The 26,427-nt window shown below is 41.2% G+C and overlaps 1 protein-coding gene across 2 annotated transcripts in view; it reads left to right on the top strand.

Annotated features, from left to right (window-relative positions):
• PPP4R4 (protein phosphatase 4 regulatory subunit 4) overlaps positions 1-26,427 on the top strand; it is a 90,212-nt gene that overhangs the window by 6,059 nt on the left and 57,726 nt on the right. For both annotated transcript variants that reach the window (XM_082232625.1, XM_082232626.1), the window contains exon 3: positions 25,779-25,881. In XM_082232625.1, the coding sequence (XP_082088751.1) occupies positions 25,779-25,881 (103 nt within the window). The remainder of the gene's footprint in view (positions 1-25,778; positions 25,882-26,427) is intronic.

Here is a 26,427-nt window from a genome sequence, read left to right as displayed (position 1 = left end):
TGCTAGTTTCCATTTTATTTTGAAATCTGAAGATTTTTGTGTGAAATGTGTAAAAATGAGTGTGCTTTCTGAATCTGGATTGTAGGGGAAAATGTGTCGAAGGTAACCTTTAAAAAAAATAATTGTTGTGCCCCAGACAACATGGGAATAATGAGGTCATTTGACTTGATTGGTCAAACCATGGAACGTTATATTACTCTGATTTCATGTTTTGTACCAGAGAAATAGGAATAGCATTGAGATACTCAATGGCCTGTTCATCCCAGGATCCCATCTCTGACAAAGCCACTTACTTGGTCACCTGTGTCAAGTAAGAATTGCTCCAAAGGATCAGGAGTTCTTACACAGCCACCAGTCAGCCTCATGGGTGTAGGCAGGGGGAGGCACCTGTCCCCCCCCCTAAATCAATGCAAATCAATACAAATCTTAGGTTCTGCCCCCCTAACAAACGCCTGCCTCCCCAACAAAAATCCTGGCTACGCCCATGGTCACCCCCTTCCCCTTGCACCTGGAAATACTTTTATTAGAAACAACACAGAAAGCATGCACAAGGTATACAAAATGTACAAAGAGACATACTCAATTGACAGCCAAAATGTTAAGGAAAATTAATTTGAAATATCCAAACTGGGGGGTTGGATGGAAGAGAGAAAAATCTTATATGAAAATGAATCTGTAATAATAATAAAAAGCCAACTATTTCTAAAATATATTCCTGAGAGCATTGCAGACATTGTTTTACATTTTATTTATTAAATTTGTATACCGCCCTTCATCTGAAGGTCACAGGGCGGTTCACAACATAAAAACACAAAATACATAGTAAAGCAAACAGAAAAATAAACCAATAATACCGCTCTCTCAAACACATTTAAAAGGTCACTGAATGTTACTTAGCCAAAGAACTGGTTATAGAGAAATGTTTTCGCCTGGTGCCTAAAGATAGGTAATGAACTTGCCCTGGGATATTTCAATTGGAATACTTTTTGCCCTATTCTTTTTGTGCCAAAATTTGGCAATCTTTCCCTAGTTTGTCCCAAAAGAAAGCATTGTCCTTGTGTGTCCTGCCTTTGCAGTTTATTTGCACATGATCAACACATACCAAATTTTCTTGCAAGTTAAGGTGACTTCTGATTTTCCCATTTTTGTCCAGCACTTTGCTTGTCCTGCTTACTCTTTGCAGTTTCTCCTAGTTCATACTTATAGCTTACTACTATCCTTTTTGCCTTTTTTCTTTAACCAATCAAAATATGGTCATAATAGTAGCTATACAGTGGTACCTCTGGTTAAGAACTTAATTTGTTCTGGAGGGCTGTTCTAAACCTGAAACGGTTCTTAACCTGAGGTACCACTTTAGCTAATGGGGCCTCCCGCTGCCACCGCATGATTTCTTTTCTCATCCTGAAGCAAAGTTCTTAACCCGAAATACTATTTCTGGGTTAGTGGAGTCTGTAACTGAAGCGTCTGTAACTTGAAGTGTCTGTAACCCGAGGTACCACTATATATACTCAAAATGTTCTCACATACTCTTGTCATCCTTTCATCAACTCTGTGGGGTAAAGTAAAGGGTAAAGGGACTCCTGACCATTAGGTCCAGTCGTGGCCGACTCTGGGGTTACGGCGCTCATCTCGCTTTATTGGCCGAGGGAGCCAGCATACAGCTTCCGGGTCATGTGGCCAGCATGATTAAGCCACTTCTGGTGAACCAGAGCAGTGCACGGAAATGCCGTTTACCTTCCCGCTGGAGAGGTACCTATTTATCTACTTGCACTTTGATGTGCTTTCGAACTGCTAGGTTGGCAGGAGGTATTATTATCCCCATGCATAATACTAGGGATAGGAACCGGGACTGAAACGGAGATAATATTGGCAACTGAAGTGAGATTTGAATGTGGAACTTTCTGATTCATTGCTTAGTCACTGTGCGATACAAGTGCTGTACTTCATTTTAGGCTTTATTATCCGCCTCTGAAAAGCAGTTCAACATGCAATTGCATTCAGCCCTTATGATTACTAATGTTACAATGATATGAGCATGTGGTAAGGTAACATTCTAAATATCATTTCCCCCCAGTATAGAAGTTCTTATAAGGGAAAGTACACCGTCTATGATATTTTCCTGTTGTTCTTGAATTTGACTTCCGTTGCTTTTGCTTTGTTATCCTGTTCCATATGTACCGTATTTTTCGCTCTATAACACGCACCTGACCATAACACGCACATCGTTTTTAGAGGAGGAAAACAAGGGAAAAAATATTCTGAATGAAACAGTGGACGTATCATTTTTGTGCTTCATGCTGTGGCCACAGACATGTGATCTGATGGTGAATTTGGGGTGACCCAATGCAAAAATCCTGAGAATCCCTGTGGATCCATGCTTTGTAACCACGTTTTTGCACCATTGCAGCCCCAGGCAACAATGGGTGTGTGATTTTGGGGGGGCAGGCTGTAGCCATGGACATGCTGTGTGCTCTGATGGTGAATTTGGGGTGACCCAATGCAAAGATCCTGAGGATCCATGTGGATCCATGCTTTGTGGTTTTCTTCGGAGCTGAGGGCGATGAAACAATCGCTGAGACGGCTAGAGCGTCGGTGGCAGAAAACTCACTCCGAATCTGACCGGACACAGGTTAGAGCTCAACGTCGAGCCTACCAAGTGGCGATAGCGACGGCGAAGAAGACTTTCTTCACCGCCTCTATTGCATCTGCAGAAAATAGTAGCAGGAGACTCTTTCAGGTGGTCCGCAATTTAACGGAACCACCTTTACCATCGGGGCCTTGTAAAGACCCCAAGATCTCCTGCAACGATTTTGCAAAGTTTTTTGCAGATAAAATCACTCATATTCGGAAGGAGCTAGACACCACCGTGGGAGCAGGGCTGGGGCGGGAGAGTGCTAGAGCCCTGTCTGGTCAAGTTGCATGGAATCAATTTCAATCCGTTACCCCCGAGGATGTGGACAGGCTGCTTGGACGAGTGAAACCAACCACCTGTCTCCTTGATCCTTGCCCATCCTGGCTTATAAAAGCTAGCCGGGAAGGGCTGGGCGATGGGCTCTGCGGGGTGGTGAATGCTTCCCTCTGTGAGGGAACATTCCCAGATCCGCTGAAAGAGGCGGTCATTAAACCGCTTCTTAAAAAACCATCTTTAGACCCGGCCAGTATGGCCAACTATCGCCCAGTCTCAAATCTTCCATTCTTGGGCAAGGTGATTGAGCGTGTGGTTGCTGAACAACTCCAGGCACGCCTGGAGGATGCGGACCATTTGGATCCCTTCCAATCAGGGTTCAGGCCTCATCATGGGACTGAAACTGCCTTGGTCGCACTGGTTGATGATCTCCGGCGAGCTAGGGACAAAGGTGAGAGTTGTTTCCTAGTTCTGCTGGATCTCTCAGCGGCCTTTGATACAATCGACCATAACATCCTTCTGGACCGTCTAGAGGGGTTGGGAGCTGGGGGCACTGTTATACAGTGGTTTCGCTCCTTTCTCCTGGGCCGTGTTCAGAAAGTGGTGGTGGGGGATGAGTGTTCAGACCCTTGGGCCCTCACTTGTGGGGTGCCTCAGGGTTCCGTCCTCTCCCCCATGCTTTTTAACATCTATATGAAGCCGCTGGGAGAGATCATCAGGGGGTTTGGACTGGGTGTCCATCAATATGCAGATGATACCCAGCTCTACCTTTCTTTCAAATCAGAACCAGTGAAGGCGGTGAAGGTCCTGTGTGAGTGCCTGGAGGCGGTTGGAGGATGGATGGCGGCTAATGGATTGAAGTTGAATCCTGACAAGACAGAAGTACTGTTTTTGGGGGACAGGGGGCGGGCTGGTGTGGAGGACTCCCTGGTCCTGAATGGGGTAACTGTGCCCCTGAAGGACCAGGTGCGTAGCCTGGGAGTCATTTTGGACTCACAGCTGTCCATGGAGGCACAGGTCAATTCTGTATCCAGGGCAGCTGTCTACCAACTCCACCTGGTACGCAGGCTGAGACCCTACTTGCCCGCTGACTGTCTGGCCAGAGTGGTGCATGCTCTAGTTATCTCCCGCTTGGACTACTGCAATGCGCTCTACGTGGGGCTACCTTTGAAGGTGACTCGGAAACTACAACTAATCCAGAATGCGGCAGCTAGACTGGTGACTGGGGGCGGCCGCCGAGACCACATAACACCGGTCTTGAAAGACCTACATTGGCTCCCAGTACGTTTCCGAGCACAATTCAAAGTGTTGGTGTTGACCTTTAAAGCCCTAAACGGCTTCGGCCCAGTATACCTGAAGGAGCGTCTCCACCCCCATCGTTCTGCCCGGACACTGAGGTCCAGCGCCGAGGGCCTTCTGGCGGTTCCCTCATTGCGAGAAGCGAAGCTACAGGGAACCAGGCAGAGGGCCTTTTCGGTGGTGGCGCCCGCCCTGTGGAATGCCCTCCCATCGGATGTCAAGGTGATGGAAAACTACCTGACATTCAGAAAACATCTTAAGGCGGCCCTATTCAGGGAAGCTTTTAATGTATGATATTTTAGTGTTTTTTGGTTTCTGTGGAAGCCGCCCAGAGTGGCTGGGGAGACCCAGCCAGATGGGCGGGGTATAAATAATAAATTATTATTATTATTATTATTATTTGTAACCACATTTTAAGTGGGGAGGGAAGGAAAAACACAGAAGGCTAAGAATGCAGGAGAGGGCTATAACGTGAGGAAAGGAAGGCAAAAGTTTCCCCCCACCCACCCACACAAGCCAGCCACTGTTTAAGGATTTCATCCTTTTAAATGGAAGAAAGCATATTTGAATGCTGTGTGTCTCCAAAAACAAAAAGCAGGAAGTCAAATCAGAATTTTAAGCCGAACCTGTAATCTCTCTTCCCTTCACAAACATTGTTCCCTCCGGAGCAGGGAGAGGATAGAGCGACGCTCTGCTTTCCCCTCTTCTTGCCTGGAGGGGAGGGGCTTTCCCTGCTCTTTGTTCCGTTTGAGCAAACACAGCAACGAAACAGAGCAGGGAGGGCAGTAAGACCCTGAGGCAGAATGCAGGAAAGCAACAGCTTCCTGTCTCACGGAGCTCCCTTCTCCCTGAAGCGCGGTTTGATTTTTGCCTTATTTTTCGGCTCCAGAGACCACACATTCGCTGCATAACACGCACAGACATTTCCCCTTCCTTTTTAGGAGAAAAAATCTGCGTGTTATAGAGCGAAAAATACGGTATTTGGAAAAGCCACTTTAGCCTCTCAGACCACCTAATTAGAACCTAAGCTCTAATAGGTCTTGCCTCTTGGGGCTTAGCTTCTGACTTGGGAGAGCCTCAGGACATTTCTTTTTGATGCTCAATACTCCTCCGCCTCCTTTATTGCATTCTCCCCTCCCCTTTAAAACCAAGGCCTTACACTTTCAAGGAATAACATAACCAATGGGTTATGCCTCCTGGGGTATTACGTATTCTTATTAAAGATTGGGGGAGAAATGTTTGCTGCTCATTATCCTTGTGAGGAGTCATTAGAGCTGCCACTCATGGTAAAAATGAAGAAGAATCTTAACGTGCGCATTTACCTAGTCATACATTTTATTGCCTAGGATCATGCCATTCATCTCATGTACCAAATAGTCCAAATATGTAAGCCAAATTTCTTCTCTCGACCCTTCAGCGAGGAAGGATCTTGTTCCTCATGCACTTTGAGGCTTTAGTTTGAAGAGAAAATGTGATCACCTGAGGGAAGCGGATGGGGGTGGGGATCTTGGCAAGGGAAGCCTTGTTACTCTTTCACAAAGGTAGCTTTCATGAATGGTTGTGTGTAACAGTGCTGTCAGGGTTTCTACAGCAATTACAGAGTATTCATCAAAAGCTGGAAAAGTATTACGTACAAGGGAAAGGATCCAGGAGAAGGGCACAAATGGAAAACAGGGACCAACTATTTCTGATAGCCAGCCTAGTTGCCCCAGAGTAAGACAATGGACAGAGGGTGCATTTCCTCTTTAAGAGGTGGCATTGAAACATGTACAGTCTTGATGCTGAACCAAATGTGTTGAATGTAGAAGCACATATAGATATGCATTTATGGCAGAAATAGCACACGCGTTGCAAAATACCCACTGCAGCACTTCTGGAAGTTTGTAACGCTGGCTATCGAGCTGACAATATTTTTGTACCTTGGGTCACCTTCTCGCAGATTCTACCAGATCCTGAGTTTGTAATAAGTCAGGCACAGCCTTTCATTTTAAACACCCATGATATTTTATGTTTGTTGTAAATGTAACTTTTTGCACTGAAGATAAATTAATTATTGCTTCAGAACAAATGCACTTGAACCAGAGAAGGGGGAGGAGAGAGTGAAGGACCCATATGGATGCCATGTACACAATACTGAAAGTATTAGTTATGCTGTCATGCAGGCATGCAGATGAAATAGTTAGCTCTGGGAGAAAGAGCAGAGAAAATGTTGCTCGTACTGATGCAGCCGAGCTTTTGGATCAGGAAGCTTTGCACTGATATCAAGCAATGGATGAGTCACTGGCTCAGCGTTGCTTGTCCTGAAATTCCACTGATAATTGTAAACAGTAAAATCCTTCCTATTGTTTTCATTAAGTATCTGTTTCAAGATTATGGTGTGCAGTGAGATGTTGCTACTTCTTCCAGTTTAAGTAGTAGTGGTGTGTGTGTGTCTCTCTCTCTGTGTGTGTACATACACACAAATGCACACATGGGACCTACAGCAAAATATTGCATTGTAAAGTGCTCGTGTTCAGGATGTCAGCTAGCCAGATTTTTCAGGATACTTCATTCTGCCATCACTGAGCCCTGGATTTCTGACCACACTCTTAAAAGACACTCAGTATTCTGTGGACATTGAGCATGCTCAGTTTGGATGTTTCTCCCACCCCCAGGGCCTCCTCACCCTAATTTTTAAAGATTACATCCCCATTTTGGCTACATGAGGCTTGACACTTGGCGAATAAGTTCATTATCATTGTGTGTGGGATGCTTATGTATATATATTTGTATTTTGGACCATGAGAAGAAAAAACAAGTAGGGGAAATAATATATGGATAGATAAGAATAGAAAATTATTCTGCATGTTGAGTATATTGTTTTTATATAGGTTTATTCTTATCTCCTCTTATTTGTGATTCACAGGTTGAAAACTGTTTTAGCAGCACATTAAGTACCCTTTTAATGTCACCCTCACTTGTGATGTGCTTAATTTTTTTTAAACCATTTTGTTTAACATGTCTCTACTACTAGTCAAACTTTTTTTTTTTGCATATAATGTAAATTTAATAGGTTTTATGGTGGTCAGGGCAATACTTCCTTATTCTCCTGATATCTCTAAAATTTAAGATGCTGGGGGATAGCAATGAATGATAGGAGAAGCCGAACTCTGCTAGTACCTTTGGTTTTTGTATACCGTTGGACTGATCCACCAAGAGTATTATATTTTCTTTTTTCATATATTTTTAAGTGTGCAGTTCAGCTCTTGGGCATTCCTTAATGCTCATCCTTAACTGTTACACTGTAGATGTTTTTGTACTGTGATTTTCTTTTCCAGCTGTGGAAGGAAGTTAATTCTCTTACTGGAAGTTTTACCAGCTGAGCCCTGTCCCTGTGTGTGTCATTAAGATACACATAAAGAAATAAAACACAGCAATCTTAATTTTGGAAAATGGTGAATTACAATAAAATGCAGTAAAACTGACAGTTAAGTTAGTAGGTGAAACCATTTTGTTAGCTGAGATCAGAATACTGGAATTTTAGTGTATGAAAGTGATGAGGAGCCCCAATCCAGAGAAAATTAGTTACACCAAGAGTTCCACTGAAATCAAGGAAATGTTGGTAGTAACACACTTAAGTCTCACTGATTTCAACATCATTCTAGATTCAGGTGCGTAGCCGTGTTGGTCTGATGCAGTCAAAATAAATTAAATTAAAAAATTGTCCAGCAGCACCTTAGAGACCAGCTAAGTTTGTTCTGGGTATAAGCTTTCATGTGCATGCACACTTCTTCAGATACACCTGAAAAAATCAATTTTTATTGATTTCAGCATGGCTTAGGCAAGGATCTGTTCCAGGATATGTATGTCTGTGTAAAAATGAAGTTCCAAAAATGATAAATTAGATATTTGTTTCATTAATTATTTGAGGGACGCGGGTGGCGCTGTGGGTTAAACCACAGAGCCTAGGAGTTGCCGATCAGAAGGTCGGCAGTTCGAATCCCCGCAACGGGGTGAGGTCCCGTTGCTCAGTCCCAGCTTCTGCCCACCTAGCGGTTCGAAAACATGTCAAAGTGCAAGTAGATAAATAGGTACCGCTTCGGTGGGAAGGTAAACGGCGTTTCCGTGCGTTGCTCTGGTTCGCCAGAAGCGACTTAGTCATGCTGGCCACATGACCCGGAAGCTGTACGCTGGCTCCCTCGGCCAATAAAGTGAGATTAGCGCCGCAACCCCAGAGTCGGCCACGACTGGACCTAACGGTCAGGGGTCCTTTTACCTTTACCTTTATGATCTACATATATGAAACCTTTCCAGTGGCTTAAATGAGACCTGGGCCTATTCAGTAAATAACCACTTACCACCATTTTTTCATTGCTGTGTTAATATAAGTGCAGCACTTTTTAAAAAGCTGAGTATGAATCAGCTGTGGCAAGAAAGCAAAGTCACCTTAAATGATTCATTCATGCTGTAAGAAAGCTGTCTCTGATCTATGGCTAACACCTAATAAAAAAGAAAACATGGCAGCTTAGCTTGATATGGTGTAGCTGTTACTTCTGAGAACCTGATCCTGGGCAATGGAGACAGTTCAAAAGGCTGAAATAATGTGGGTGGGGAGGGGATCCTAAACTTAACTAGTGATCCCATTATTTAGCTAAGGTCCAGAAAAGTGGCAACTCAGAGAATGGGAGGACAATAAGACATTAAAATGGTCCTGTCAGGTGGTATTTTGGGAAGAACTGAGAGAATGGTGCTCTTTGACTTTGTCAGAAGGTAGCAGACGTTATCAACAGTTAATTTTTTGATAAATAAAAGCACACACATAGACATGAAATAGCTAATATTTGGAATAGGCTCAAAATATTCTGTAACTTGAACGTCTTCATTTGAGGAGAGCATGGAGCAGGGTGTGTGTATGTAGCCTGAGTAGGGGTGTGGCTTGGGAAAGAGGCCTGAAGAGTTTTTTGAGAGCTGAAGGGCCACATTCAGTCCCTGGTCCTGAGGTTTCTTAACCAATGTTTTTGAAAATCCGTAAAGAAGTTGCACCAGTTTACATCACTTTAAATTAAGATTTGAGTCATGAACATACATGTTTTCAGTGTTGAAGATTTAAATGAACAAATTGTCGTTCCAAGAATGTGGATTGTGTGAAACTTTGTAAAGTTTGGCATGCAGGGAAGTACGGTGTGGTTGTTTCATCATAGTATTCATTTACATTAACCTCACTCATATTGAATGAACTACAGATCATTCCACTTTAGGCAGATTTTGTGATAATCATTTGTGAAGTAATCACATGGCAGCTTCACCAGCTACTACAGTTTGCTTGGATCTAGTCAACCCATATTTGTAAGATGACAAAGCAGTGCACATAAACTTTCTATCTTTGTACCATTCTACTGCACATAAGGGTGATGTGGAAAAAGTAAGATGTTGATAAAAGCAGATGCAAGTTTGCTGTATGTTGGTTTGTAAAATTATAGCACAATCTGTGCATGCTGTTAGATCAGCTTGTTGGATATAAAATGGTTTCTTAAAATTATTCCCTCACGGTGACATAAAATGTGCAATTTTGTGGATTGCACATTTCTCTGAAATATGACACACACAGCAGTGATTTATTCATACTTTTGCCTCTGCTGTACGTCACGCCTGAATCACAGTTTCCCCCATAACAGTATAAGCATGACAACTCAGGCCAAGCAAAGTGCACCATTAAAATGCATGGCCCTAGCTGGAGCATTCTCTTCTTTGAAGTGCTGACCCATCTTTAACAGAGTTGTCAGGTTTGCATCTGCAGACTATGTTCATGAAAGAGTCCCATGTGTACTTGAAAAGGCTCTGAGTCGCAGAGCTCTTGATTAGTGTTCATGAGTCCAACTGTAAATAGTTGCCAGCCTCTCATTCTTGTGTCCGTCTGTCATTCCACCCGGAGATCTCAAGCTGCTGCTTCTCCACTGGTGATGGTGAGGGTGGGTAGGGTGCCCACAGGTGTATGTGTGTGTGTGTGTTGTAAACTGCTTAGAGATTCTGTTTGCATTCAAGCAGTATGTAAATTTTGTACATTATCACAAACCTAGCCTACTCTAGATACGCTTTTCACATTGATCTGCAGACAGCTCCATTCATGATAGCATTTTATACCTCAGTGGAACTTTTGCAGGCAAAAACTGTAGGACATGATGGAACACTAAATGTTACATTGTATTATCCAGCAGTGCTGCACCTCATGACCAAGATCCTCCTGTAATGTTTACCTGCAAGATTCCCCACAATGTTTATTAATAGATTCCTCAATGTGGGTTCTACCTCTTTTATTGCTTCTTGTACAGTGGGGCTGAGGGAATTGATGAATTAAGGTGGGGTGGGGGCTTTAATTATTACATTTCTTTTTTATTTTATTTTACAGCAAACTTTATAAAAGAAAGAAAAAGTGATGAAAGGAATAGATCATCAAAGTCTCATCAGGAGTTGAAGATAACCAAGGGGTATTAATTGCTGTTCTCACATGGAACAGGAAGCAATAACATGAGAAGACCCTATAAGCAGGAAGCTTTTAGTTAAAGGCCTAGAAGCTTCACTAGTGTAGATCATATTACCCTATTGTATTATCTGCCACCCTGTGGAGTAAGTAGGTTAAGGACCAGTGCCTGATTCAAGGTCACAATTGAGTGAGGATTTGAATTCTGACTTTCCTGGTCAAAGTCCAGCACTATGTTTGCTATACAGTGGTACCTCGGGTTAAGAACTTAATTCGTTCTAGAGGTCCGTTCTTAACCTGAAACTGTTCTCAACCTGAGATACCACTTTAGCTAATGGGGCCTCTTGCTGCCGCTGCATGATTTCTGTTCTCATCCTGAAGCAAAGTTCTTAACCCAAGGTACTATTTCTGGGTTAGCGGAGCCTGTAACCTGAAGTGTTTGTAACCCGAAGTACCACTGTACTGGCTTTCAGAATGTTTAAAACATGAGATCTCCCTCCCTTACCTGTAGTTCAAAGGGGTACAATCCAGGAAGTTCTGCAGTGTGTGCTATTTTTGCATGTTTGAATCTTTAGAACTTTTCTGATTACGATTGTGTGTACATTCCAGGTACCCACTGTCCATGACCTTATCCTACATGAATTTAGTGGAAGGTCCAAGTAGAGTCTAAAAACTTAGAACTGTATCCACAATTAGGGTCCTTTCCTTTTTGAGGGCACCTGATAATGCAGAGAGAGACAAGTGCAAGTTGTAAACTTGTAGACTTTATCCTTACCTTCCCCTGAATATGGAGATCAAGAGGAGGGATGGTACATCCCTTTCCTTCCATTTAATGTGTGAAAAGGGCTTCTAGCTTCAAAGTCGTGAGCGGAAGGATGAACACCCACACAAGCTTGTTGGTGATTTCCAATTACTTCTTCAGTAAGAAGGAAACAGCATGTCAGCTTGCCATTAAGGAAATGCTTTCCACTATTTCTAGTACTGTGTAGCTAAAGCTTTTCTAGACGGGAGATATATTTCCTTATGTTTACAGCATTTCTTTAATTTTAAGATTGTGAGTGGGGGAGTTTTCTGTTGGCAAACAGCAATTAAAGCTTGAACTTGGTGAAATAAACTCTGAAAAAGAAAGAAAGAGGTTACCGGCATACACTTGATTTGGCAATGTCTCAAAATAGCCATTTGTCTGAATTATTCCATTCTTGCTGGCAGTTCTTTCGTCAGAAAACAAAGGAATAAGAAACTTGGATTGAGCAAGCTGATCTTGGTAAACAAGGTTACTATGATACATAGCTACAGTAGCATGCAGCCAATTCTTGTTTTTATTTAATCATAGTTAAACAACAGTGGGCTAATCATGTTGACTATCTAATGGTAAATTAAACAAACCATTGAAATGTAAGGACTCCCTTCTTTAAAACAGAAGTAGTAGGAAACCTGTGTAGAATTAGCCCATTAAATAATTCAGACACAAGCTTTGTGGCAGGTAAAGGCCAGTTTGTAACTAGATATCTTAATGAGAACAGCAGCAAATTAAACTAAGTGTATAGAGTGCGTTAGTTTTGGTTCCAGACAACCTCCCACTTCGACAGCTAGAAGACCTTTAGAACAAAAGATCTCACCTTACAGACAATGTAAGTAAGGTGAGATCTTTTGTTCTAAAGGTCTTCTAGCTGTCGAAGTGGGAGGTGGACTTTCCCAGCAAGGTGTGGAGAGTTGCCAGAGTGGCTTCAGATTTCTTTTATTTTTTTATTGACATGAACAACTTAAAAAACAACAACAATCAAAGCATAATAAAACATTAAAAGTTCATAACGGGTAAAAAAATAAAGAAGAAGCAGCAGCTTGCAAAAAGCCCAATTCCCAAAGCCTTGTGAATAGTAGTCGTGATATTAATATAAAAATAGTAACAACAACACCTTTTCACCTGTCTCTCTGAAAGAAGACACGTGAGTCTGACAAATGGGCTTCCCAGGCTCTTGGGGCCACTATTGAAAAAGAAGGATGTTTTTTGACCTCCCTCAGTGTCTCACTTGGGCCAAGTCAAACAGAAATGATGAGATTCTTCTTTTGGGCTTTGTGTTTTCACTACAGCACCATTAGTGCATACTATCATTTACAGCGTACAGTGGTACCTCAGGTTAAGAACTTAATTCGTTCTGGAGGTCTGTTCTTAACCTGAAACTGTTCTTAACCTGAAGCACCACTTTAGCTAATGGGGCCTCCTGCTGCTGCCGCGCCGCCAGAGCACGATTTCTGTTCTCACCCTGAAGCAAAGTTCTTAACCCGAGGTTATTATTTCTGGGTTAGCGGAATCTGTAACCTGAAGCGTATGTAACCTGAAGCATATGTAACCCAAGGTACCACTGTATCATAAATCTAGCAACTCCCCTATGAGGAAAGATTACACTGTTTGGGGCTTTTAAGTTTAGAAAAAAGGTGATGTTTGTTTTTATATGAGGAGGTGCTCATTTATGCCACCAGACACCCACAACTAGAAGAGCTGCATGGTGTGCCATTTCTGCACATTTTAAATGGCTGCTGTCCTCCTGCCAATCTGTTTACCTGGGGCCAAGTGTGAACTGTGTCAGAGGAATAGTATGGGCTCCACGCCTTCCTGTTGGGGAGGCTCAAATTGTCCTAGGGAGACTCACAGTATGAAAAGTTCTGTTTTGTAAAACCATATTGAGGAAAGAGTGAATTGGGTTAAGACCTTAATAGACATTGTAGATTGCTATAGTGCCCTGTGGCTTGGTTAAATAACACAGCAAACCTACTCACCTTCTTTGTCCAGTATATGTAGATTGTAGTTTGGTGCTTGCAGGAGTATTACGGCATTGTGTAAACAAAGGGTGAAATGTGACTAGCACCTGCTTTCCATTGCTCAGAATGTTCTAAGATGCTTGTAGACTGATAATTTCTTAAGTGTTAGGTATGCCTGCTCAGATTGCCATGAACTCAAAAACTTATGTTGACCCCTGTATTGATCTCTGCTAGCCATAACAGACTGGGGATAAGTGGAATTAATGTAGGCAGCACAAGGGGAAGGGAAAAAAAAGAGATTATCGTGCAATTGCCCCATGCTAGCTGGAACTTTTTTCCTGGCACCTTTCACTGGTTTTCAGGTTGAGGCCCGGGAATTTCCTATCCACAGAAATGGGGGGGGGGACATCTTTGGAGAACCTCTGATAGAGCATGCAGTATTGGGCAAGATGGACTAATGGTCGTGTGTGTGTGTGTGTGTGTGTGTGTGTGTGTGTTTCTGCTTGCTCACATAAGCGCATGTGTCCCCCCCCCCAATATCTCAGATTCATATTTTCGTATAACAGACAACACATTTTTCTTCTGCATAAAATGTTTCCTTTATCAGATGAAATAAGACTGTACCTGTATTATTATTATTATTCATATGCATATCTTCTGTGGGTGTTTCTAATCTCTTTGTGTAGAGAATGTAAGCACAATCAGAAGTGGCAACTATGCCCAAAGCAATGTCAAACTTGTAACGTTGTAATCTCCTAAAGTTTTGATAACAAAATGCTAACAACAGATTAGTAACAATTCACACTGGTTGAAACTGATGTTATAACTCTGCTATCAGTACTGAAATTAGCAGTTGGGTTGCTGCCACAAAGGCAATGATATGTATCTGCAGTGTTGTTGTTTTTTGTCTTGGCAACTAGTGCACTCTGGAGATGGAGAACTGAAAACCTGGAAGGGAAGTTGATGTTGACTAATCACTGATGCCATATGCTGAGTCTTCTCAGCTAATGGGTGAATGAATATTAGACATATCATGTCTTAAAGAATGTGGTTCTTGAATTCTAATAGGTGAAACAAAGAGGATAGTAGCAATGATTATTCAAAGAACGTGGTATCATTGAAGCGGTTGTACATAAAGAACAGTAAACCCCAGCACGCCCAATTCAGTTTCTATAATAAAAATTACAGGCTACTCCAATCTTTGTCAACTGGTGTAAGATTCCAGGGGTCTTGGCACTCAGCCAGGTTTGTGGTTCCTTCAGAAATTAGGCACAGCAGACACTGCAGTGTCTTTATGAAATATGGTCTTTATGAAATATCTTTATCTAAGATTTAGTAAAAATCTTAAAAAGCAAAAAAGCCTCATAGCAATATATACACATGAGAGGGTAACCTAAGGGTCTTTGTCACAACAGGGTGCTTGCTGGAGACTTCACATGATGTGATTCTCAGTTTTGTGAAAGTGTCCAACATATGTTCAGCTCCTGGGCTACTGCAGTGGTTAGAAATTTGGTAGAGTGTCAGCCAGGGCATGGATATCATATACCATACTTTTCTGTGTATAAGATGAGCATTTTTTATTAAAAAATCATGTCCAAAATTGGGTGTCTTCTTATACATGTTGAGTGCATATTTGGAAGTTGGGATTGGTTTGTGTCATGAGTCAGAAATTGTCAAGCGGGTATTTGGCATGTTATTGGTGTCTGTGACAAGGGCTGTTGTTGATTGGCTGTCACTGCAGCGCCAGGGTGGGTGATTGGCGGCTTCTGGTGTTGTGGGGACAGACGATATGTGGTTCTTTGTGACATGTGCGAGTGGTAGCGTAGGTCAGGCGGGTGAGCGATTTTTGGCAATTCCTGCTAAAAAAAGCTGAACAACTTTTGGCCACCCCCAAAAAGCTCAACAACTCATGGCAATCTCCCCCCGTTTTCTTAATTTTACATCCCCCAAAATAGGGGGCATCTTATACACGGGGGCATCACGGAAAAATAGTATGTTAAGTGTGGTACAGTAGTATGTTAAGAATTGGAATGATAACCTAAGGAAGAGGAATTGTGGCGGGAGGAAAGAGAGATGCTTTAAAAGTGGTTGTGGGCTTTATCAAGCATTAGAGAGTAATATTTTACATACTTTCAGCAAAACATTTCCTTTGAAGACAGTAGGACACTCTGGATCCCTTGCCCTGCATTTTACCTTTCATTTATTGTTCATTGCCACAAGAACATAAGCAGAGCCCTTCTGGATCAGAGTATCCATTTAGCTCAGCATTTCAATTGAAACACTACTCTGACCTGAAAACCAAAGCAGGCAAACAGTGAGCACAGTCATGCTTTTGATTTGTACAAGAGATTTCTTTTTTTAAGTACAGAAGGAGCCCATTGTGCTAATTTCAAAGCTGTTTCTTCAAAATAAGTCTTCACCTGTTCTTGAAGTCTCTAGTTTTTCTTTGTAATATAGCCAGACATTTTCACACATTTGTGGTTTGACTTCCATAAGTATTCATATCCACATTACCGGTAGTTCTAAAACCTGGCTATTAGTTTATGTTCCTGGATGAGCTTCCACCACTTTTGGTTTAACCACTTGACCCTTTGTGGTGATCATTGTAGCCTCTATGTTGTTTTACAGTGGATGTGAATCACAGTAAGTGTTTTGTATAGGAAAAATCCATAATACGAATCAGTATGAGGCATTGTAGCTTGACACCATTGGTACAAACTGAATGGAACAAATAAATGTCCATATTTTGCTATTCTTGCCATTTGCATTTTGCAGCCACAAGTGATTGACCTGGTAGGAAGGAATTTGATCGTGTTTAATACTTTGTTCATAGCTATGTGAATTAAATAAACTAGATATGAAATGTACATTATGACTCAAATGCTTCTAGTTGTCCAAAAACTTTTCTGTTGTGTAATCTGCTGAATCACCATTAGCAAGCTACAGTGTGTGAATTTGAGCCTTTATTTGCAAAAAAACAAAACAAAAACAGAACCACTAGTTGCTGATATTATGGAGCAAAGCTAAGTTTTCATCAGTGTCAGATATCCAAAGGAAAGATATGCTTGCTTTATGCCATGACCTTCCTAATACCTTTTAGAATTTAATGAGAATTTATAAGCTGCTTCCTATATTAGTTTCCAAACCAGAGTAAGGAAACAGAAATATAGAGCTTGTTCCAGTTGAACATAGGCACAGTGCATGGATATATGCAGAAGAGTCCTAGTGGCCTTATTCCTTGTATTCCTACCAATGTGAGAGTGTTAAGTTGAATAGCAGGGAAAAGGATTATTATACATGTGTTTTGTTTCCCATGAGTTACTTGTGCTCCAGAGCATAAAAACCTCCATATGTGTGTGCTATGCTTGTCCTTCACTGAATCCATAATATCAGGGGAAGCTTACTGCAATCTGGGCTTCCCAACACATATATCTCTTAACAGCGCAGACATTTATACTGATTTATAGGTCTGATGGTTATTAGTGTGTTTATGTACTTCTGTATTGCAGCTTATGTATTGTACCCCACACAGACCTCTGATGAAGGCTGTACATATGACTACAAATATCTATGTATTTAACCCAAATACTATTTGGGCAAAATAACTTGGTGATGCATTTGTATACATTTCCCTTAATTAAAATTCACACTGTGTAGTATGTGTGTGTGTGTGTGTGTGTGTGTGTGTGTGTGTGACATCATATGCCTCATATCTGTATGCACTGTTGCTGTGTGAGCATCGACTCTTGGGTTTTGATTTATTTCTGCAGCAGAGTTCTTTTTACAGAAAATAATAATAATAATAATTTATTATTTGTACCCCGCCCATCTGGCTGGGTTTCCCCAGTTTCCCTGCACCTTCTACTTCTTTATAGCAGCAGCAGCATTCCAGCTATCTCTTAGTGAAAATCCCATTACAGTCATACCTTGGGTTACAGATGCTTCAGGTTGCGTTTTTCCGGGTTACAGACCCGCTGAAACCCCGAAGTACCGGAACAGGTTTCAGCGGCCGTGCATGCAGAGAAGCGCTAAATCACATTTTGGGCATGCTCAGAAGCACCGAATCATAACCCGTGCGTGCGCAGACACGGTGCTGCGGGTTGCAGACGCTGTGGGTTGTGAACATGCCTCCCGCATGGATAACGTTCGCAGTCTGAGCGTCCACTGTACAGGAATAAACACCATTTGGCTCAGAGTCTTTATTATTTACAAAACTTTACATTGGTCATCAATAAAGAACAAAACAAATAAAGAAACATAATCTTTTCCTCCCTTTAGCCACCCAGCCAGAGACCTAATGCTGACTCATTCACATACTCATTTACACTGACCCCAACTTAGTTGATCTCATGCCCTGATAAGGACACCTGTTCCTGGGGAAATTTTCCGTTGCCTAGCAACTTGTTCAAGGCCATTTACAAGTTTTTTCTAGAATATTCCAACAGCCCTCCTGACTTGAAATTCTGCCTTGAACACCTGGTATTCTCCCCCCTCCTTTTATTCAGTAAGTCCCAATTCCATAGTCAGCATTTGAAATTTTACAACAGTCAAATGCTTTGTAAAAATATCTGTAGTCATAAGCTCTGTGGAACAATACCTGAACTTGAGCCACACTTTAAAAATGCAATATTTCACATGTGCATAGAGTATATCTGAGTGTTTTGTTTTAGGTAGTATCTGGGTTAGCGGAGTCTGTAACCTGAAGTGTATGTAACCTGAAGCATATGTAACCCGAGGTACTGCTGTATGATGAATGGTTCCTTTAAGGTATCTTAAAACACGTTTCATTGCATTCCAATCTTGCTGTGTTGGCTTAGACATTTTTCTGCTAAGTATGTCAGTTGCATTTGATATGTCAGGCCTGGATATGTTTGCTAAATAAAGCAAACTTCCAATTACACTTCTGTATTTGTCAATATCCTCAAATTCTTTTTCATCATCTTGCTTTTAATATTCTAGAGTCATTGGAGTAGCAACTGGATTACAATTCTCCATGCCATTTGACTCCAGCAGAGCCTGAATTTTACTACTTGGGCTAATCAGAAAAGAGCCTGATTCATCTCTGTCTATTTGCATGCCTAGGTAATTTGCCTGTAATCTGTTAGAAGTTAGATTTTTCTATTTTACCGTATCCAGTCAGCTGTTCCAACCAGTAAAAGCTCACAAGCTGGGTGGTTAATAAATAAAAAAGGAGAAGACAAACAAGCAAGTCAACATTATTCTAGAAAAGAACACAGTATGTATTACAGTGTTCCTTTACCCTTTGGGTCTGAACATTTTAAAGTACAGTCGTACCTTGGTTTTCGAACAGCTTAGTTCTCAAACATTTTGGCTCCCGGTTTGCGAACTATTTTTGGAAGCTGAATGTCCAGTGGGAATTCTGCAGCTTCAAATTGGCTGCAGGAGCTTCCTGCAGCCAATCAGAAGCTGTGCTTTGGTTTCCAAACGTTTTGGAAGTTGAACGGACTTCCAGAACTGATTCTGTTTGACTTCCAAGGTACAACTGTATTGTAAATTGATCTTGATTTTCTTGTTTTATCTGTTTGTACACCACTTTGTAGTTGTTGTTGTTGATGATGATACAATAAAGTGGTGTACAATTTTTTATGAAATAAATAAAATCAGCTGGACTCCAACTTAGTCTATAGGAGTGGATCCCTTAGAACTTTTACCTCTAGAGATGATGGAAAGTTGACTAAACCACCAGCCATTATTGTTGAGAAGACAGTTCTGGATGAATTCTGTCTCTAGTATATTTAACTGTCCAATCCCTGACCCACTGACCAAGTTTATATAGCACGTTAAACTTTAGTGAAATGTGCAGAAGCAAGAAGGAGTTGCCACGAGCCTTAGTCTTTTGTGGTCCCCCTCACTTTTCTCCTACAGCCAGAAAGAAGACTTCAGTAGGCTTTTGCTTTGCTGAATATTTCCTTCCTTTGTCCTGTGCATCACAGCTTGTGGTTTATAATAAATTCTGGTTAATTTAACGATCCACGGTTCAAAGTTTACTTGTTTTGAAACTAAACTTCTTATATGCCCAGATGACAAAACAAGCTGAGATTTGGGGAAAGTGGTGTGTGTGTGTGTGTGTTGGGAAGCTGTTGAAGTCCTCTTCCTGGCTACCTGGTTGGAGGGTTGTGCTGGCTCCTTCCATACCACACACATTTCACTGGATGCCAAGTTGCACCCTAGCTTGTTTTGTAATATAGGTTTAACAGTTGTTGATGTAGGTCTGACTGTATATAAATTTAAATCTCCCATTGGTCAGTGGGAAAGAAAATCAAGGGGTAGCCACTAACATGTTGTGCCATCAGCCAAGATCTAACCATGGACGGAAGGAGTATTGGGTATGACACATGTGTGCTCCTCTCCTGTGCTGCCCATGACCCATCTATGTTTCTGCCCTGTTTTGCCTTGCATATATGTTTGGTGGTGGAGCTGCTCAGCCAGCAGAACGACTCTGCTAGCATATCTGTAACTGTGGTGTCATATCTTGTATTCCTCTAGTGCAGGGTATCCCAAACTTCGGTCTCCAGCTGGTTTTGGACTACAGTTCCCACCATCCCTGACCACTGGTCCTGTTAGGGATGATGGGAGTGATAGTCCAAAAACAGCTGGAGACCTAAGTCTGGGAAACGCTGCAAGTGTATTGGGGCTTCTGCCAAATGCTAAAACCTTCTTGATCAGTGGTTCTTGAGAATCTGTACCTCATGTCATGCACTCGGCTGATTAAATTATTGTTTCTTTGCATATGAGTAGAAACAATAGTTCTGAAGCAAAAATTATACTTTCTTTTTAGGACTTCTGAGTAGACTTGGCAAGAATTGTTTGAGCCCTAACAAAGATGATTGATTGGTTGTGCCCATGTTTTGGAAGAAAATAGGTTTTTAAAGTTGGTATTGGTCACGGGGACTTGCTTGATGCTAAAGACAGTTTCCTAAATATATCTTGAGTTGGAGGATCACGGTTAATATGCACACTTGAGTTGCATGAAATCTGTAATTTGCATATCTTTCTCATGAATATGCAAGTTCCTGTTCTGTGAACGCCTTGTACTAATTCTATCGCACTCTGATAATAGTAACCTTTAATTGTGAAAACTTTCAGTACTCAAGGAAATTTTTACTATGTGGGTCAGAATATTGAGTGCTAATAATTCGTGGTGAATTTGGGCTCCATTTTATCTTGAGGTTTCGTATTTAAGTAAGTCACATATTTAAATGTATCTTTTAAATCACAAGGGATTAGGAGCTTGCTTTTTATATTTTATCTATAACAATAGTGAACTGAATCCTTATGAAGTCTGAATGGCCCTATTCATCAACAAGAGGGAGGTGTCAGCATAAGAGGGAGGTATCAAAGTGGTGGAGGATGTGAAAGACAGCCCAGTGAGGACTAACCATGCTTAGTGGGCTTAAGACGGTAGTGAAATGGAGTATCCTGCAAAAGGGCATGAACATTTCTTGCTGAACAGGAGCACTCCAAACCACAGCATTTTGTTGCCATTCTTACGTGTATTAACGCAATATAAATATTAAAACCTTGACAGATTGAACTCTGTAGCTAAATATGACTCTGGTTATTAAGATTTGTGGAATTGTTGTATTTTAAATTGATTTTATCTTATATTTCTGCATTGTTTATCCTTTTTTTCTGTACACCATTTTGGAATTTCTCCATATGTTAAAGCAGTTTAGATATATTTTAACACAAATAATCATATTGCTGTTGTCAGGATTCCAATGAGCTTTCAGGTTGTTCAAAAGTTATTTGGAAGACTGCAAAGAATATAAATTGCCCCCAGCCATGTGAAATGACTTTTTAATATACTGTGGAGAGTCTTGTCATTTCTATCCTTTGTCCCACTATGTTTCATGATGCGCAGCTTGAACAGATTAGGGCCCACTGAATTCAACTGGAGTTTCTCCCAAGTAATTTAAGAATTGCAGCATTACTATTTCTGAGGCATGCATCCAAAACTGTTAATGGATCTGCTTATCCACTTAGTAATGGTGATAAGAAAGCTCTCTAAATATGTTTCTGAAGGCAAGGCATTGAGATAAGCTCATATTCAGAGTTTGCATCAGTCATTATCTTGAAGACTATTTGAGCAGAACGCTCTGCCTTGACTTCAGAAACATAGTGCTAGAGCAGGATCCTCCAGCTTCTACAACCTTCAACATGCTCTAGACTAGCTAGAAAAGTTGAGCTTTGTATTTATTGGGTGTGATCTATTCCTCTGTGTGTGTGTCTGTGTGTAGAGGGGAGGAATCAGTACCAGTAGCATACCCACGACTACTGGATTGTTCTGTCTAGGAGGTTTTTGCATTTGTTACTCACTGAATTACCTCTCACCATGGAAATAGCTGGAGCAGAACTTGTCCAACTGTGCAGATCTTCCTACTGGAATCAAAGAGTGTAGATGTTGTGCAGTCTTGTATATAACAGCACAAAAGGTAACACCCAACTCTGCCATTCCACTAGCAGAGCAAATTTCCACTTGAACAATGCAAAGTTAACTTGGTAACCCCCACTCAAGTTGCAATAAGACATACAAGGAAGGCAAACATTCCCATAATATATGCAAGCACTCTAGGACTATAGTTCAGTCTTTTTCACAGGCTCCATCAACAGTCTTAAGGGAGCCCCAAGGTTGGTAAAAGTTAATCCAGAATGCCGCAGCTAGACTGGTGACTGGGAGCGGCCGCCGAGACCATATAACACCGGTCTTGAAAGACCTGCATTGGCTCCCAGTACATTTCCGAGCACAATTCAAAGTGTTGGTGCTGACCTTTAAAGCCCTAAATGGCCTCGGTCCAGTATACCTGAAGGAACGTCTCCACCCCCATCATTCTGCCCGGACGCTGAGGTCCAGCGCCGAGGGCCTTCTGGCGGTTCCCTCATTGCGAGAAGCAAAGCTACAGGGAACCAGGCAGAGGGCCTTCTCGGTAGTGGCGCCCGCCCTGTGGAACACCCTTCCAGCAGATGTCAAGGCGATAAACAACTACCTGACATTCAGGAGACATCTTAAGGCAGCCCTGTTCAGGGAAGTTTTTAACGTGTGATATTTTATTATATTTTTGGTTTTTATGGAAGCCGCCCAGAGTGGCTGGGGAGGCCCAGCCAGATGGGCGGGGTATAAATAAATTATTATTATTATTATTATTATTATTATTATTATTTAGGTGGCTTGGCACCCCCCAAAAAAATGCCTAAGAGGACAGACAGTAGTCTTGTGGCCACAGGATACTGACTTAGTGTTGCCATTGGGTTTTTTTGTAGTTGGTGGGGTGATGACAAACTAACTGGGTGGAAGCGGTAATGGGATGAAGCGCTGAAATCCTGAGCAACAGCACTGAGCACTGCAACATTTTGTTGCAGGACCTGATTGTTTGTAATCACTATATATAGCTTAACTTCTATAGAAAAAAATTGAAAATGTAGAAATGATTTTCCCTCCATGAAAACATTAGCATTGTGAAGTTTGTTCACACAATGGCAGAATAGTTAAGTTGACTAAGTTTTGGGAGAGCTTTCCTATGGTTAGTGCTTTTAATAAAATGACACTTTCTAGACAATGCTGAATTTGCAGCAACCCCCTGATTGAAATAAAAAGTGTGTGTGTATATTTTGATGCATCTTACAGTGTTAAAACTGCTGGAGTGACCACAATATGATAGATGGTTTTAATTCAGAATCACCAAAGAGCAGAGGATCACCAATTCTGCTATTTCAGTAGAAATAAAAGAAAAATCTTCCACAGTTGGAAAATTACAGCTTGTGTAGGTGTTAAAAACCCTCTGCTTCTCATTTTAAATTGACAGCAAGCCAGCCACTTGGAGCTTTTTTTTAAAAAAAGGAAAGGCCTCATTTTTCTTTAGAATTGCATATCATCACACCACTTTTTTGTGTTAACATACAGTTTACACAAATGCTGGCTTCCTCTTTGTGCCAAAATGAACGAATCTCTTCCCATCCCCCCTGCCACATCATTTTATTGGTTGACTTCACGGAAAAGGATTCACATATATGTGTTTATTATAGTATAGCATGTTAACGTGTGATGAAGATTTTTTTTTTTTAAGCAGGATTAATATGAAAAAGATTTATCTAGTACAGAATTAAGAACTTCCCATAAAGACAAATCTTGGAAGCAATTCAAAACTTGGCTATAGTTTGAGAGACTGACACTGTGTACTTAAAATTTCCATCTGGACCCTTTTATTTTTTAAAATATGTGTGAATTTATTAACAGAAACATGAACATGTGAAAGTGCCTTATACTGAGTCAGATAGTTAGTGCATCTGAGCATACTGTCTTCAAGGTCTCAGACAGATGTATTTTCTAGTAACGCTATCAGAATTCCTTTTAACCATATATGTTGTGGTTTGAATCTAGAACATTGTGCATTCAATTTTGAGTTTTTTGAGTTATGTGCCTCTTTCAACTACAAATAAGCCATGAGGTTATTCTTATGCTCCTTATCTTTCTTCCCTCCCCAGCCCTTCAAAAGGACCCCAGTTGAATATCCCTAAAGTTTTTATAACAGATGTTATATTATTCAAGGATAATGATTCCCCAGTATGAGAGTTGTCTAATACATATACATACATATACCAGTATATCTATCTTCCTGTCTATTAGTTAAATTAGTGAAATCCAATATTCTGTATAATAACCTGCCTTATTACTGAAGAAACCCATTCTGATTGTATGTCAGGATGTAGATTGGAGTCCGTAACTGAATGTTGGTTTTCATCTCAAATTTGTCTACCAAGGGTATTTCCCCAGCACTCAAGTTACAGTTTCCCCCATATATAGCATAAGGCTCAAGTGCCAGAACCAGCTATTGTGAGGCTCCTAAAATATCATCCCATGCTCATGTTATAAATTTGTCTCCTGTCCTGTATGTAGAGAAGCCCATGGGTGAGAAGAGATTCTGGAAGGAGCAGGAGTAGGCAAAGGGGAAGGGCCGTAGCTCAGTGGTAGAGCATTTGCTCTGCATGCAGAAAGTGCTTGGTTCCATCCTTGGCATCTCCAGGTAGGGCTAGGAAGGGATTCCTTGTCTGAGACCCTGGAGAGGCACTCCCAGTCAGCGCAGATTATACTAAACTACATGGACCAATACTCTAAATCAGTATTATGCAGCTGCCTATGTTCTGTTCCTATGTAAGCCATAGACAATCAAAAGCATACCAGCCACTCAGTCAGTAGCAAGTACTAGCCTGAAGGAGCTGGACTTTGGACAACTCCATGTTAACAGCTTGTTCCAACAAGGTCTGGAACCCAACTGAGCTGTTGTGGCAAGAATGCACAGCCTGCAGCCCTACAAATATTTCTGGACTCCAGCTCCCATTAGGCCAGGAAGCATGGCCAGTGGTCACAGATGATGGGAGTTGCAGTCCCACAGCACTTGGAGAGCCACAGGTTCTCAATCCCTGCTTTATGGGGAGGAATATAGAAGGACCTTTTCCAGGTTCTGCTTCCTCTGGATGAAATGGTTGGTGGATGAAGGAAGAGTATCTTACGGTACTTTGAAAGCAGAGCTGCAATAATTTGATTCCAAGCACTTAGCATCTTCACTCCTTTTGTTCACTGAGATCCAGCTCTGTGAGAAGTGAAATGACAAGGAACCTGGCAGAGGGCCTTCTTGGTAGTGGCACCAACCCTGTGGAATGCCCTCTCATCAGATGTCAAGGAGATAAGTAGCTATGCAACCTTTAGAAGGCATCCGAAGGCAGCCCTGTATAGGGAACTTTTAAATGTTTAATGTTTTATTATGTTTTTATATATCTTGGTAGCTGCTCAGAGTGACTGGGGCAACCCAGTCTGGTGGGTGGGGTACAATTAATAATAATAACAACAACAACTGGTTATTACAGATTACTCTTGCTTGTGGTTTCAGGGTTGAGATTACATTCTTACCAAGCCCCCTCAAGTTAGCAGTTGCTTTATTGGTGATGCAAAAATACTACTTGCTACACATCTGGAAATGATAAGACTTTCATTGGCTTGTAACAGTTTCTTGCCTCAGCTGCATGTTGCTTCTGTTTTGGTAAAGCAATTAAAATGGTGTTTTAAGGATACATTGTGACTTTACTGAATGCATTTCAATCACATCACATCGGAGGTAGAATGTTTTTGTTGTGTATTGTTATGCTACTTCTAGTTAATTAAATGAAGATTTGTGTTGCATGCACTTTTAAATTAAATTTCAAAGCGTTAAATACGTGTAATTTATGTATTGTAATGCTTAAACAAGAGAGATATGAGCAAAAGTTTTTTGGTTTTTTTTGTCTTTTGCTAAAGATGTTCTCATTGCAAAATACTTTAAAACAAATGTGTTTTTTTATAAGTTCTGGTCAGGATATCCAAGGAACAAGCGTGGTTGCAAGTCTTCCAGTTCTGATGCGACAGAATCCTGCAGAGACGCTAAGGAGAGTCCTGCCAAAAGTTAGAGTAAGTGTAGTATGCCTTACTTTGATTGTTGTTTTTTATCTTCTTTAAAATAATTGAATGCGACCCACATCCCATTCTTGCTAATGACAAAGCTCCCATTGATTTTAACAGTTGTGAGTCAGACCTTCAGTAAAGAAGGCAACAAAAGAAAACATGTTTTTCAGATTGAATAACATACTCCAATAGCACTGTATTGTTAACTCTTTATAATTAGTGTATTTGTATGAGATTTTAGTTATTTAACCATATATGGAAAATTAAAACTGCTAGCAATCCTGGTGAGATGAATGCACGTTTATTGCATTATTCTGGGATATCAGTGCTATTGGTTTTCAATAGTTGTCTCCAGTCAATAATTTGTCTACTGGTTTATTTATGTATGCATTTAAGGCTTGCTTATACTATCCAGGGCTGAGGGCAGATTACAAAACATTTATATTTTTTTTAACAAGGGAGTGACAGAGACAGGTTTTGACTCAAAAGGGCTTGCAATCACACACACACACACACACACACAATGTTTTAGTTTGAAAACTTTAGACTTTT

Source organism: Podarcis vaucheri (assembly GCF_965113315.1).
Source record: "Podarcis vaucheri genome assembly, chromosome: 1".
NCBI classification, from domain to species: Eukaryota; Metazoa; Chordata; class Lepidosauria; order Squamata; family Lacertidae; genus Podarcis; species Podarcis vaucheri.
Note: the sequence above shows the minus strand (reverse complement) of the source record. Positions and strands in the feature narration are given on the sequence as shown.